Source organism: Tachypleus tridentatus, chromosome 2, assembly GCF_004210375.1.
Source record: "Tachypleus tridentatus isolate NWPU-2018 chromosome 2, ASM421037v1, whole genome shotgun sequence".
In the NCBI taxonomy this organism is placed as follows: domain Eukaryota; kingdom Metazoa; phylum Arthropoda; class Merostomata; order Xiphosura; family Limulidae; genus Tachypleus; species Tachypleus tridentatus.
The window spans coordinates 135800634-135817429 of NC_134826.1; the positions used below are offsets into that span (position 1 = coordinate 135800634).

The 16796-nt window shown below is 35.2% G+C and overlaps 1 protein-coding gene across 2 annotated transcripts; it reads right to left on the reverse strand.

The window, feature by feature from the left end:
• Window positions 1-2404: 2404 nt before the first annotated feature.
• On the reverse strand, window positions 2405-10902 carry LOC143245194 (uncharacterized). Of its 2 annotated transcripts, none has more exons than XM_076491250.1 (4): window positions 10777-10902; window positions 9777-10020; window positions 5655-5842; window positions 2405-2666 (listed from the first exon to the last, which is right to left on the reverse strand). In XM_076491250.1, exons 2-3 carry the CDS (start codon window positions 9979-9981, stop codon window positions 5664-5666), a joined length of 384 nt encoding a protein of 127 aa, XP_076347365.1. In that variant the 5' UTR covers window positions 9982-10020; window positions 10777-10902; the 3' UTR covers window positions 2405-2666; window positions 5655-5663. The 2 variants fall into 2 exon arrangements, with proteins under 2 accessions (XP_076347365.1, XP_076347364.1); XM_076491249.1 differs by having other exon boundaries at window positions 2405-2671.
• Between the last annotated feature and the right edge of the window lie 5894 nt (window positions 10903-16796).

The window sequence follows — 16796 nt, forward strand, 5'->3', positions numbered from 1 at the left end:
TCTTGTGCAGTATAAAAATACAGTGTATATTGCTACTGTAATGTTAACGTAAGAAACTACTGACTCTACTTTCTATTGTAGTATTACGGTACACTGTTTAATATTACTGTGACGTTAACGTAATAAATTATTGACTTTCCTTTCTAGTGCAGTGATTATAATACGTGTATGTTGTTACTTTGAGATTAATTAACCTAGCTAGTGCAGGGCTATAGTGCCCTCACTGTATTGTTGTTGGAATACAAACGTTGGTAACGTATGTTTGCTTATGGCTATGATATAAGTCACCGGTTCAGTGCAGTGACTGTGAAAAGAAAGGTTTCACTATTTGTTAACGGATGCAACACCCACTACTAAAATTATAACATTACTAGGAATAACAATCCACATTTCCTGTCTGTGAGTAATCATCAACATTTCTGCTCTTGTAGAAGACAATGACTTACTCAAATACGTTTTGATCTGGTTCTTGCAACAATACGTATTACGGTTTAAGTATTTTTTTTTTTTATTTTACGCAAAACCGCACAAATCGTTCGCTACCTTCGCTCTCTCAAGCGTGGGAGATATAGTACTCTGTATTTTAGTGTTGTAAGTGGACTGCGGACTAAGTGAAGGACCATAGTGTTTTGAAACAATACTTGCTGAGGTCTACTTTCTCTCTCTCTCTCTTTTTATACACGGAATCATTGGTTGTTTTTTCTATTATGAAATAATGTTTCAGGCTGCTAGATTCTACTGTTTTGTTTGTTTTGTTTTTGAATTTCGCACAAAGCTACTCGAGGGCTATCTGTGCTAGCCGTCCCTAATTTAGCAGTGTAAGGCTCGAGGGAAGGCAGCTAGTCATCACCACCCACCACCAACTCTTGGGCTACTCTTTTACCAACGAATAGTGGGATTGACCGTCACATTATAACGCCCCCACGGCTGGGAGGGCGAGCATGTTTGGCGCGACGCGGGCGCGAACCCGCGACCCTCGGATTACGCCTTACGCGTTTGGCCATACCAGGCCTGCTAGATTCTACTGTTCAGACTTGACTGATATGAATTACGTATGATAGCGATCCTTATTAAAGACCATGAAGTACTAACGATAGCTGACTTTAAACTAAACAGAAATCTTCATTGTTTTAATGAAATGTGATATAAAATAGAATATAAAATAAAATTCAAAAACAAACATTCAATACATTTTAGACTGACAGTCGCTACCTTGGGGTTTTTAAAATTATATCACTACCATTCTTTAAAACGATAAGATTGAAAAGGAAGTCGTTTATTTTTATCTTTTCACAAACATGTCTGACATTGTACATATGTACTGACCACACCATATTTATGACGCATATGGAGTTAAAAAGTTCGGTTTGATTTCTCAGTTTCAAAGCTACGGTTAATGTGACATTTTTTTTGACATATCATATTACACTACCCACCAGGAAAATATATCTTGAATTTAATATGTTTTTTTGAATTTCGCGCAAAGCGACACAAGGGCTATCTGCGCTATCCGTCCCTAATTTAGCAGTGTAAGACTAGAGGGAAGGCAGCTAGTCATCAACACCCACCGCCAACTCTTGGGCTACTCTTTTACCAATGAATAGTTAGAGTGACTCTCACATTATAACGCCCCCACAGCTGAAAAGGCGAGCATGTTTGGTGTGAGAGGGATTCGAACCCGCGACCCTTAGATTACGAGTCCAAATTCAGTGTGTAAACCAGTTGAGGTTACCTTTATGGTGTCAAGCGCTTAAATAGACATAAGTTTTATTAAAAAATATGAAACAGGGTAATTCAGATTACTAAGTTTAGTTAAAACATAAGTTTTATTAAAAAAATGCAGTCCACCAGCTACTTGCTTGAAATTTGTGATTGACTCCTTCAGATAAATTTTAATTAAAAATATGCAGTCAGCTGAGATTTTCATCAGACTTACTAAGTTTAGTTAAAACATAAGTTTTATTAAAAAAATATGCAGTCAGCTGAGATTTTCATCAGACTTACTAAGTTTAGTTAAAACATAAGTTTTATTAAAAATATGCAGTCAGCTGAGATTTTCATCAGACTTACTAAGTTTAGTTAAAACATAAGTTTTATTAAAAAAATATGCAGTCAGCTGAGATTTTCATCAGACTTACTAAGTTTAGTTACAACATAAGTTTTATTAAAAAAATATGCAGTCAGCTGAGATTTTCATCAGACTTACTAAGTTTAGTTAAAACATAAGTTTTATTAAAAAAATATGCAGTCAGCTGAGATTTTCATCAGACTTACTAAGTTTAGTTAAAACATAAGTTTCATTAAAAAAATATGCAGTCAGCTGAGATTTTCATCAGACTTACTAAGTTTAGTTACAACATGAGTTTTATTCTAAAGATACGCGAAAACAAGTTGTTTCTCAAACTTATGAATAAAAAGTTTTATTATGATTAATAACATGAGTTACTTAATAGCAACAAACTGTTAAAACCACAAATACAATGATAATAAAAGAAACATTTTAATAAAAGGTAAAAAGTACTTTATAGAATACAGTTTTTCACTTGAAAATATATTATCACCAATTCGATTGAAGCTGTAAAATAGACTGATAAATGTGAGAGAAGTGGAGTTCCTGGTATCCAAACTCTTTCAAACCGCAGGACTCTCCATATTCGTGAAATCTTCTTTTCTTAAAGACAAAACGTACAAAATTAATTCATGTTAGGTGGTTTCATGTTAAACAGAAAGCTACATAGTGAGCTATTTGTGCTGTGCTCACTCCGCGCTATCAAATTCGAATTTTTGTGTAATAAATTCAGAGACTTACCGCTGAGGTGCTGGGAAAGAAAAATGGGGGGGGGATACTTTGTGTTATCGAATACGAACCTAGGTCGTCAGTTCCAAAACTCAAACTCTTCCACAGAGCTAATTCGCGCCCCATTTTATCTTTAAAAAAATACGAGACTAATTTAAAAGATTATCTATTTATTTAAGATTTAAAAAGAAATTTGTGAGCGTCGGAAGCAAATTTTGGTGATTTTTTTAAAAAACAACTTGAAGTGCTTTCTCTCTCTCGCTCGCTCTGGTATTTGGGTATATTTATGTGTATACCCAGGACGTCAGGTACACTCGACCTCTTCCTCCTTCCATGACTTTGTTGGAGTGGTCAGATTAATATATATTTCGATTTAGATACATAATGGCTAGAGTAATATCATAAACTTAGTCTGGTCCTTTTCAGGACAATCTTCATTTATATTGTCCTTTGATTATTTATTATTATTATTATTATTTTTAATTAATAAGTCTAGAACGTAGGTGGCCTGCTTTATTTTATCTCTATTCTAATACTACTACTATTATTATTATTTTAAATGATTTTGTCTTAATTGAAGTGCCTTTTGCTTGTTGGTTTGTTTGTTTTGAATTTCGCGCAAAGCTACGCCGGGGCTATCTGCGCAAGCTGTCCCTAATTTAGTAGTGTAAGACTAAAGTGAAGGTAGCTAGTCATCACCACCCATCGTCAGTTCCTGGGCTACTATCTGACCAATGAACAGTGGGTATTGATTGTAACATAATAACGCTCCCACGACTGAAAGGCTGAGTATGTTTAGTGTGATAGGGATTCGAACCCGCTTCCCTCAGATTAGAAATCGAGCACTCTAACTACTTGGCCATGAGGGGCCATAATCAAAAGTGGCCAGGCAGAAGATACACAAAAAGTAAGCTGGTTCAAGTCATATTTCAAGATATTTTTATTTTCATATTTAAAGTGACAGTTTGTGTCTATTTTGACACAATATGATACCGAAATATGATAGGTCGGTGACAAAACACAAACGAAATTAATACCAAAACAAACATTTTGATGGCTAATTTATATTTATATATGTATTTTATTTTATCTTTTATACTCTTTAGCCAACCAACAAATTCCTGTTAGGGAGTCGTTATTTCGGAATATAAACTCAGCTCAAAAATAAGACACCATAAACCTGTCAACCTTTATAAAGGGTAGGCAAAAGTGAGTACTATCCTTCTAGTTCTCCCGCTGGTACAGCGGTAAGTCTACGGATTGACAACGCTAAAATCAGGGGTTCGATTCCCCTAGGTAGACTCAACAGATCGCCTGATGTGGCTTGGTTATAAGAAAAAACACACACCAGCCCTCTGTATACAGAATGTGAACTCTGTTCTGAAATTATACGGTTTCTAAGTTAGAGGCATGGCCAGGTGGTTATTGCGCTCGACTCGTAATCCAAGGGTCGCGGGTTCGAATCCCCGTCAACCAAACTTGCTCGCTCTTTGAGCCGTGGGGGCGTTATAATGTTACGATCAATCCCACTGTTCGTTGGTTAAAAGAGTAGCCCAAGAGTTGGCGGTGAGTGGTGACGAGTAGCTGCCTTCCCTTTTGTTTCAAACTGTTAAATTAGGGACGGCTAGCGCAGGTAGCCCTCGAGAAGGTTTTTGCGAAATTCAAAACAAACCAAATTTAGTTAGATTTAAGTCAAAATAAACCATTCCCCAGCTGTAAAATCCAGCATCATTTTTCGTATAGTGTTATGCTATGGAACATTTTAATAGTAGTAAAAATAGTCGTTTATTATTTACTCTTGATTTCCTGTTGAATTTTCTAGAAAATGAGATGTCGAAGACAAGGAAGTTTCGTGTCGTTAAATAACTGAATATTAGGATACGTTTCCAGAAGTGACGCTAGGAAAAAGAAAACAAAAGATGGCGCTCCTGTAGCTTACTGCGCTGAGTGTAATTTTCATCGTTGACGAATACCTGCTTTTTTTTTTTTTTTTTGCTACCTTCTTCCTTCTCTGGACCCTTTGCCTATTCACTCGAACTATTTGTTGCGTAATGCTATGATTTTCATAACACTTCTCTACTAATTCCAGGAGAAATTGCAATGAATTTTATGCATAGGTTATAAAATATTGTTCATATATTTTCAGTACAGGGTTCATTGTTCCTAACATAAACGACCAAGTACAAAGTTCAAATTAGTCATTTTTATAAATAACAAAAGAGGCTTAACTTATGCCAAGTTACTTTCAGCAGTGAATAAAAGAAAGTGTTCGGTACTTTTCAGGATAACCAAACTATAATTTAAAGATCAAATTTTCTTAAAAACAAGAAATCCTTCTAATGTGATATGTTATTTCTTCTAATTTACAATTTTTCGTTTATTTGGATGTGTGCAGTTCTCATATAATACTGTAAATATTATCATATTTACTATGTTAATTCCACTTCCGTCCCAATATTGCATCCGCTCTACTGTGTTTATCTGTCACCACAGGTTTTCTCCAATGAGTACATTTCATTTCTATGCCTGTTTAGAATTTTGATTGAATGAAAAAAAACCTTATTTTTTAAAATTAGTATGTCATTCTCATTAGACATATATAATAGAAATGAAAAACTCAGAATATTCTAAATTACAATGTCATTACTCACTTGCACTGATAAAGATCGATGAGTTTGTTAAAAAACAAAAGTTATATGCTCTGAGTAAATAGAGGGAAGTAAACACTGGCGACTAGGTTAATAATAGCAATGCCATTGTTGGCGTTATACTCGTAACAATAACAATTATATACAAAACTACATTTCAGTGTATGTTTAAGTTTTCAGAATTATTTCACAGAGTTACATATCCTCACCCTTTTCGCTTATGTTGGCACACAATTGTACCCACTGGCAAAAGCAAAAGCTCCTCCGTTTTTGCTCCTACTGACGGACCTCTTTACATTACATCTCATGCCGTTAACGAAAAATACATCTGTTGTAGTTCCCTCTGGATAATTTCTGGCTTCACTTTCTATGGTGGATTGAATATTCTGCAGAACTCCTGTTGTTGAATACGAAATAATATACATATTATAATTATTATTATTTCACAAGTTTTATCTCTTTTAATCTGGGTTAGAATGAGCTTACTTCAAAACACGAGGGAATCATCAATAGCCGCGGCACATGAAGATCTCTTAGGTGGGATTAAAGTAAATTAATTATGATTTTTTTTTCAGCTGTATATTTGTGCCCCGGCAGTACCAAGCGTGGGGCACGAGTATAACCGATTCTGCTTTATTATTCATGAGGTTCCAGCCTACCCTCAAACTGAAATTCTTTTAAACAGGATTAAAGCAAATTAATATATGAGACCTTGTCCGTAATCAAATAAATCTATCGAAAGGGTTTGGCTTCCTGAGGCGAAAACTGTAACTCTCAAATCGATCAATAGATGGCAATGCTATAAGTTAAAAGTTTGTACTCGGATTTTTTTGATGAACCGCTATGACACGGCTATAAATGTTCGTCGGGAAACAAACAGTGTTTCTTCACCAACGAATTTTACACACATAATTAACAAAGGCGTGTAAAAAAGGTTTTCAACAAGATATGCTGAATGTTAATGTACAAGAAAATGGGCTTTCAATGACCAGTAGCGACGTGAAGTATCAGCTTACTATGTAATTGCTGCAGCCCCAAGCGGCTGAAGAATTTACTATTTATAGGATATTTTGTTTCCTATCATAAATTCATCTTTATCCTGTTTTATTATTTTACTCACTTGAGAAAATAAAAATCAGTGAAAGCAAACCAATAACACTCCACTCTGTAACGGATGTACATTCAAAATGAGTAGTAAAACACTTATCTGTCAGGCTCTCATGGTTGTGCGTTTGTTTGATTGGTTTCTTTGTTTTAATTTTGATGAAAGCCACGAATAGTGTGATTGACCATAACTTTGTAAGACCCCTACGGCGGGAAGAGCGAGAATATTTGATGTGGTTGGAATTCGAACCCGCAACTTTCAGATTGTGAGTTGAGCGCCCTAATCACTTGGCCATACCAGAGACGTACAAGTTTGGAGAAAGCGATACAGTGGTGCTCGTGTTTGAATAGAAATTAATTTTTACCAAATGTATTGGTACGTGATGTGTGGATATAATTTTGATTTATAGAATTAATTGAAATTAATATTTCGAGGACATAAGGCCCTCGATGGGCCCACCTATCAACGAAATATGCCTAATACTGTTGGAAATTCGGGTTATTCACTCGAATAAAGGTCCTCTACTGGTTTCGCGATAAAAGCCAATGACTTACAATGACAAAATAAGGTTTACGGTCATATGTGGTGCACCGAAAGTATACAACCCACCCACTGTTCAACCTTTAAACTTAATAACAACCTACGTCTTCCCCCCACCTTCCCCTATCGATTTACAATACTAAAATTAAGTGCTCATTTTTCTACGTTGAACAGAATGGAGATCGTGTAGCTTTGTGCCAAAAACAATATGTTAACAATCATTCCTATTTAGAATATTTTCAACTCGGAAACTGATAATCTTCCTAATATCTAGATAAATAATAAATAAAGATGTATTTGTAGCCCTTTTAATTTTTCATGGCTCTACATATACCAGTTCTCAACGTAAAGAGATGCATTAGTAATATTTTACTAAGCATAATAATATACAACTTATCAAATACATCGAAACGATTTCCTGTATTTTTCTCAGTATTTCTGAAAACCACGTATAAATCCGCTGTGTAAAGTTTTAGTGTCACTTTCATTAGTGATTATGGGAAATAACCTTTGAACTTACCTCAAATATTTGTTGATAACTTTATTAAGCATTTGAAATAATATATATACACGTAATTTCCATTCGTGAGCAGTTAGTGACAACGTTATGAACTGTTTAAAACATTAATTATTGTTGTTATTGTCTTCTTAGTGTAAAGTTACACAATGGGTTATCTGCACTCTATCCAATACGTTGAATTCCGGATTTTAGCGTCACTGCTGAACCACTGGGTGAATTAAAATAGTTGGTTCAGTTCACATTCGTTAAGGTTTTATGACAATGTAAACTATTCTACACTTTGTGAAATTTATATTGTTAAATAATTACTGACAAGGTTAACAGTTATTCTTTACGTTATTATAACACCTGGATATCTACTTTTGATGTTATCAACCACTGTAGATATATTACTTGAAGATATAACTGAAATGGTTAATAGCTACTCTGCACGTTGTATTATGTTTAACCCTTAGTCACTACTGTGTGTTCATTGTTAAACTTAAAGCTACACAATGGCTAACTGTGCTCTGTCCATCGCGAGTACTGACACTCGATTTTTATTTTAATGTTTTAAGCCTTCAGACTTACCGTGGGGAGGGGTGGGGTGGGGTGATAACGTCATCAATTACCTTAAGTTTTATATGTTACTGTTTCTTCTGAATATGTGTTCGTAATGTTAACAGTTACTCGAATCCCAAACGTTCGTTTTACTTCTGATCTTCGTAAGTAATATTGTGAAATACTTCAGAAACCATACACAAATGCTACTCTTCATTATGCAGTGTTAAGAATGGAAGCACCTATAAACAAACAAATGTTGTTAATAAATTATTTCAGAAGTTTTTTTTTAAAAGAATAATTTTTAAAACTGATTGTTGTTTTTGAATTTTCGTTCATAGCTACACGAGGGCTATCTAATTTTACAGCATAAGACTAGAGGGAAGGCATCTAGTCATCGCCATCCACCGCCAGTTCTTGGGCCACTATTTTACTAACGAATAATGGGATTGATCGTTACCTTCTAATAACCCCACGGCTGAAAGAACGAACATGTTTGTTGTGACGAGGATTCGAACTCGCGACCCTCAGATTACGAGGAGAGCACCCTAACCACCTGGCCATGCCGAGCCCACTTTTTAAAAGGTTCATTCATTTTTATTTGTTACGGGCAAGTCTTATGAATTATACCACTTCCACGAAGTATCCATTTCCATCAGTAATTCGTATTTAAATTTGTGACAACTGACTATTTTATTTTATTGAAGTGGTATGCGTAATTTATGTAACATCATTTTTAATCATTGTTTTACTACTAAATGCACTTCTGTAAACTAACAACTCGATGGCCATGTGCTAGAAAATCAACTAGACTGAACTCAAACTGTCGATCCCAGGATCGCACCCTGTATTTTGAAACAGGGTGTGCATTATAAGATGACGGTCAAATCTCGCCATCCAATCACAGTAGCCCATCAGAAGAGGTACGTTTGGTTGGTTAACTACCTTCCTCTGTATCTGTCATTCCCAAATCGAGGAGAGCTAACGCTAAATTCAACAGACAATAAAAATAACCACAACAATAAGGATTACATCCCGTTCACCACGACCCGGCATGGCCAGGTGGTTTAAGGCGTGTGACTCGTAATCTGAGGGTCGCCGGTTCGCACCCCGTCACACTAAACATGCTCGCCTTTTCAGCCGTGGGGGCGTTATAATGTTATGGTCAATCTCACTATTCATTGGTAAAAGATTAGCCCAAGCGGTGGGTTGTGATGACTAGCTGCCTTCCCTCTAGTCTTACACTGCTAAACTAAGGACGGCTAGCGCAGATAGCCCTCGAGTAGCTTTGCGCGAAATTCAAAAACAAACAACCAAAGAAACCCTTCACCACTAACATATAAATAATCCTTCTCAGGATTTCAGTGATTAACAGTTGATATGATTTCAGCAGATTATCAGTCGAAAAGTAGAATAAAAGTACTTAGTATTTAGCAGCTGTTTCTAAAGCCAACTAAATAAAATGTGTGAAAGATAAATAAAAAACAGTTACTGTTTAATTATTGCAATGGCAACAAAAAGTATAGTAAATGTTATCACTGTAGGTTTGTATATATATGTACGTATAGGAGTATCTGGATATAAAAGTAAGTCAGACATATTCTAAGTTTAATTTCCAAAGCTTACCTTCGATACTTCTCAACAGTTGCCTGCTGTAGGCTTCAAAATCTGGTATTTGAATCGCAAAAGAAAATCCTCTATTTCCTTGTGGAATAAACGATTGCAGCCAATCAGATATGACATCTCGTTTAGCTCGAGAGTCGGAAGCGAAAACAGCTCCATCTGTTATAAAAAATAGGACGATGAAGAACAGCGGAGTTTGTAGTTTCATTTCTTTTTCTGGTGAAATTATCAACAAGTCGATAAAATTCTGAAAAATAATTAAAGAATGATGTAATTATACTACAAGCTTAAAATAAGACGGTGATACAAGGAAAAATAAATATAATTCAGAAAAAGAAAACTGACTAAAAATTACGTTCATATTTTGCAAGTGATGGGTGTAGTGTTTGTTATTTAATATAGACTGTTTCTGTTATAACATATAGCTTTTTCCACAGAAACCAAACATGGTAATTCTTGAATTTCAGATATCTATAGGAACAACGGCTGATGAATGTCATTACATTTTTACCCATAAGAAATAAAACCGTGTTTCTTAAAATTCCAATGATGCATATTTCACTTAGCAACGTTATGTAATACCGAAAATTCCTACAATATTTATTCTTCATAGGTATTAAACGATAAAAACTTTAAATGACCTACAATGACAAACCTATATAGGAACAAAACAGAGTAATTCCTAAATGTTGACGAGACACATGAAGTACTTCACATTACCTGCAAAGTTCTCGTCCGATAACTTGCAGGACAGATTAATTTATACATTCATACGTACAATATACAGGACAGATTGATTTATACATTCACATGTACAATATACAGGACAGATTGATTTATACATTCATACATATTATAATCTGGAAAGTTTGATATTTAATTAAATTTAAAATCATTAAACAAGCGAATTTCAGTTTTCAATACCTTATGCGGGCGTTTGTTTTACAACCATGTTGTACAATAAATATATGTAATAATATCCAAAGCTTCTTTTCATACTTACGTCGTGTCAGTTTAGTTGATATCTTAAGTCATAACTCACTCGCTGACTGAATATATATATATATTTACATACCTTCGTACTTAGTATATCTACTGAGTCACGTGATATGAAGGCGGTCTTTCTTCTTCCTATGTGTTAATACTTGAATTCGCATTGTCTAACTGTTTTTAAATCCGATAAGAGGTGTGTCACGTTTAGCATTTTGTTTTAATAAACCTGTTTAACTATGATTTCCTGACTACTAACCTTGGGAAACAAGTGTCTGTCAATACTTCAGTTGGCTCTGCCTCTTCGGAGCTTTTCGGGTTTTTCCCAATAGATGAAGATGAACTAAGCTGATGACAGAGGAACACATCCTTGAAGATTACTTCATTTCTGTAAAGCTACTTGGCAAAAGGTTAGTAAAATGTCCTCAGGGTGAACCCTCAGTAATTACGTCTTTACAGCTACACTTATAATATATTATAGATAGTATTTTTGGATATTTATTTGAAAAAGTCCTCAACAAGTGACGCAACTATAATTACAATTATTTTAAGCCTTCCATTTTCTTGTGGCCCGGCATGACCAGGTGGTTAAAGTACTCGACTTGCGAGTTCGACTCCCAATTACTCCAAACTTGCTCCCCTTTCAGCCGTGGGGACGTTATAATGTGACGGTCAATCCCACTATTCGTTGGTAAAAGAGTAGCTCAAGAATTATCAGTGGGTGGTGATGACTAGTTACCTTTTATCTCGTCTTACACCACTTAGGGACGGCTTGCGCAGATAGTTCTCGTGTAGCTTTGCGCGAAATTCAAAACACACCAAACCGTTTACTTGTATATTGAATTATAAAATTGTGCGTTTCTTAGCTTCAGTGGTTTAACTAGTTACGTAGTATGTTTTAGAGTTTTCGCGCAAAACTGTACGAAGGCTATCTGTGCAAATCGTCTCTTATTTTGAACTTATAGACTGAAATAAATGCGGAAAGTCATCGGTGCCCACTGCCTTTTCTTGAGATACTGCAATCGAATTGTAGAACTTAACAGTTTCATTCTTAGGTCTTTAAAGTTCCCGTAGTGTAGAAGACGTAACAGTGGAACGTAATGCAAGCAGTGTTTAGACGTAGGGACAATAAGACCACAGCCTTGGGGTAAGAAGTGTTGTCAACCATTTTCAAACGATAACCTCTTTCTTCTCCACCCATCTAGAAAGTAAGAGGGATGATAAACACTACTGTTAACGCAGTAGACATCGTTGTCTTTGCCACCACAACGAGAACACGTCAAAGAGCCAGGACATAATGCCTCTAAATGTCTGAACAGCTGGCACTAGAAACATCGGAGAGGGTTCGGAATGTCTTACTATACCTTACATTTCAAATAATCTGCCTGGATAGGTGGGTGTGGTGATGAAATGTCAAAATCAGGACATTACACAGCAGCATAATTTCGTCCTAGCGAACAGAGATACAGCATACAACAGAAAAGCCTTGGCTGGAAAATTCAGCGAGGGTTTCCGACTCGGGAATGTTTTTCAAATCCCTCTCAACGATCACTTCTCAGAAGGAAATCAGAGTAGCATGGGGAGTGACCTCACTAATTATATCTCCAATGGCCTTACAATTCATAAAGGGTTCACTGTATTTTTGGGTAGATATTTCCACCAAAATGTCCCCAGAACGTTGCCTCTTGGCAGACTTGGGAGAGCCAACCCTTTGTGTTCTTTTGAATGAAAAGCGAGACATTTACCCTATGATTTTGTCAGATAAGGGATGAAAAATTAAAAATTGAGATACAGAATCTGAAGGTGGTAGTGACTGTAGAAAAGAGTTGTCTCTATGTAGTCATTTACCTGATTTTTATTATTTTATTTTTATGTGAATTTGAGGTATCTATAAGAGAAAGAGAAAGATTCAGTGCTCACTGTCCTAACCCACCATGGAGTCCTACAAAAGGACGCACTATAATACTAGACAAGGGCATTGCAGCAATGCCTGGGTTTTGTGAACACTATACCCAAACACTAGCATCAGATGCAATCTCTGTAACATCCACTGTGAACGCCCAAAACTGATACTCGGTTGACCCTAGCCCAACAGTAGCAGCCGATTGACCCTGGTTGGGCCATCCCTAGGAACTCAAGGCCAAAATGGCTTATTGGAGTAGGACCCTCTTAACCAGCAGGATCCTCTACTCTCCTTTCTGTATCGCTTCGCACGGCAAACATGCAGGTGAATGTTCAAATCCCAGAGAAAGTAAACTGAAAAAAAACAGAATCTTCTTTGGAAGGTCCTGTCCAAAGCGTAAACTATAGGAGAAAACCATAAAGTAACTATCAACTTGTGTAAAGTGAAACAGTTTTTCAAGAACTCATTTACTGTTAAACACAATACAACAAATAACAACCATAGTTATTTGGGTAAGGGAATAGGCTAAGAATATATTTAATTCATAAAGTTAAAAATGATGAAATATGAATATGAAGTGAAACTGTAAATTTGTATGTTAAGTTATTGTGTAATATTTACAGATGTTATCACGAAAAGTTCGTCCTTTTCTTGGTAGATATTTGTAACAAGTATGTTATATTAATATAGTATAATAGTATTGATCCAACAAACTATAATAACATTTTCCTTCATAGCATCGTCCTCCTATAGTAACACTGTATTATGAAATAATTTGGTAGGAACTAATTTAATGTTATACATGATACAGAGAAATATAATCAATAGAAATAATAAATTTACTTATAAAATACTGACGTTGATGAAGTCTTAATATAGCAATATGTAATTCAAAGATTTCGTGATTCTAGCAATAGGCCTTTTGGTTCCACTTCGTGGAACCATGATCCTAGCAACACACTCTCTAGAGCCACTTTCTGGAAATATGATGCCACGTAATATCTCCGCCACTTGGCGGGTCTATTACATCATCATCTTTACCTCTTGAAGCAGCCAATCAGCGCGTGACGTCTGAAATGTCAAGGTAATTACTCTTAGCATTATAACACAGCATCATTTATAAGTTATGCTCTGTTACGTTTAGCATAATTTTATGTACAATTTTTGTCATTTAATCGATGTAAAAAAATTACTTTTGCAAATTATTGTTTATTTTTGTGCGTAATCCCAAAACGTATTTTAGGCGATATCGTTTTACAATTTTGATTAACATTTTTAAAATACAAAATGTAATTTGATGATAGTTTACAGGTTAACCTCAAAGACAGTTTATTGATAAAGAAATTTTCAAAATTTGTTTTTAAACTTGTGGGGAAATCCTGTCAGGCTAGCTGCTGGCAATGTTCAGTTTTACTGACTCGAGGAGCGAAGCCATCACAAGAAAAAAATCTTATTTTCACAAGAATTATCTTCTTCAAGAAAGGCTTGATTTAATGAATATTAATGTGAAAGAATTTGAAAATCCAATCTTTGTTCATATATACATGTTTTCTTATAAGGAAACTGTAAAAGTAATTGGCGAACTTTATATTCCCTTTGTTTAACAGTAGCTTTAAACAATAGCGCTCTGGATTACTTGTAGATATCTTCCAGATATTATGTAAAGACAAAAAAATTGTTCAAAGTGTATTATTTTTTATCAGAAAAATTACTTTCGTTTCATAAATCAAAGATGCTGGAGATAAAAAAGTAATACGAGACTTTTTTATTATGTATTTTATTTATTTATGTTCATAGTCATAAACAGTGATAATATTGCAACAGGTATTTGGAAATTTGAAAATAAACACAAGAAATCAAAGTTGTGTTGTGCCAAACAGTTTTTGTCTCAGAAATTTCAAAATATTAATGCTCAGTGATGCTAATTATAATTATTGATGTATGTTAATTAACACTGAAATATTATAATCTTCACATCTAATAAACAGTTTTAGCTTTTGTTAATTAGTTAATTATTAATCATTGCAACAACATAGTTCATACAATTACTTTAAGCGAGTATATTTAATAAATGAATGTGGATTTAAATAAAGTTTAAAATTTTCCTGTTTTACTAAATACTGTCAACAACAACTATCTTCGAGTTCACTTATTTGCTATAAGAAACATACAAATATACAGTGATTTGTGCAATGTTGAAAATTGTGTGAAACTTAGAGCACGCAACTTTAAGCTGTTAAGAAGTTTGTGGTGAGGGTCGCGGGTTCGAATCCCCGTCACACCAAACACGCTTGCCCTTTCAGGGGCGTTATAATGTTAGGTCAATCCCACTATTCATTGGTAAAAGAGGGTTGGTTACAAGCAGTAGTTAAGCTTACACTAGGTTGTTCTGTACATTTCATTGCTTGTAAGTTTAAATATCGGTTTAAACGCAAACAACTGTCAGTTGTCTATTTTTCAGTTGATAATCTAATGTAACCAATTTACCTAGAACTACATTTACATCGACAAAAAGTATTATGTTTGTTTGTTTGGAACAAATCAAAAAGCTACATAGTGGATGATCTGTCCACTGCCCACCACAAGTATCGAAACTCAGTTTCTAGTGATTTGAGTCTGAAGATATGCCGCTGTGGCACTGGGAGGGGGACACTTTCTTATGAAAAGCACGTCAACTATTCATTTTTCTCCTCTCCCACATTTGGGTTCAAAAGTAGGGCATGTATCTCTTTATCATAAATTTTAGGCCTATGAATATTTGTGTCTGTTTGAATTTATAGTTCCACAACACAGAGGGTAATTTGATAATATTATCATAGTACCTATCTGCGGTTCTTGTGTCAGGTAATAACTTTACGTCATAGCCTCATTTGATTTTTTGAATGGTGTATGGGCCTGTTGTGTCGCATAACGACAATATAGTCAAGTATCCAGCCTTTGATTCACTATCTAATTTGCCAAAATACGATTACTTGCCAAGGTCTTTAGTCATTTGTTTTGTTTTGTCCACCATATTGGAAGATTATTGTGTAGTTATTGTTCCTTTATAATCTGACGTCATAAGTGTTTTAGTAGTTTTCATACGGAACAATAACTACACAATACTTGGATATTAACATAAATGTTTGCTATTTGTTCTTCTTCTAATTAAATGCTCAGAATATTATGTATATTTTTAGAGGCTGTTAGTTTAACATTAAAACTTAGAATTTATCAACACTGTGATTTCATTCTATTAATTTTAACACCTACATAGAATATATTGTTCCTTTGCTTGTAAAAATATACTGTGCATTATCAGTAGCAGCTTCATTTTGAGAAAATCACAGGCACTGACAATATACTGTTATTGATGAAATGCAAACAGTAAATCAATGCTTTACCGTCAGCCCCGGCATGGCCAGATGGTTAAGGCACTCGACTCGTTATCCGAGGGTCACGGTTTAGAATATCCGTCACACTAAACATGCTCGCCTTTTCAGCTGTGGGGGCATAATAATGTTACGGTCAATCTCACTATTCGTTGGTAAAAGCGTAGTTCAAGAGTTGGAGGTAGGTGGTGATGACTAGCTGTCTTCCCTCTACCCTTACACTGCTAAATTAGGGGCGGCTAGTAGATAGCCCTTGTGCAGCTTTGCGCGAAATTCAAAACAAAGCAAACCAAGCTTTGCAGTCACAATATCCTAATAACTTAGCGATATAAACAGTAACACTAAACAAGAATATTAACTAGATGATAATATTGTGATATGTGGGTATGTCACGTATTTTCTACTTTCTGTAGTTATACAGATCTTCAAAAGTGTTAATTATTTAATGTCTGAATTGTCATGGTGACGATACGTGGTCCAGAAAATCAGTAAATATGCTTTTGTTTTGTTACTTTGACCTTTGTCCTCTAGTAAGTGATGTATATGCCCACAAGAATATTTCAGTAGTGTATTTAGAATGTGGGATGAATGGTTGTACACTGAACTATCTACGGCTAGCCGATTATGACCTTCGCTGAACGTGACAGCCGACCAATGCTGTCAGGGTACGGATGGCAGTAGATGACGCCATCCACTGGACAAAGAAAGTGAGATTACATTCTAGAGTTTACATTGCTTTAGTTCAGAATTCCACCACAT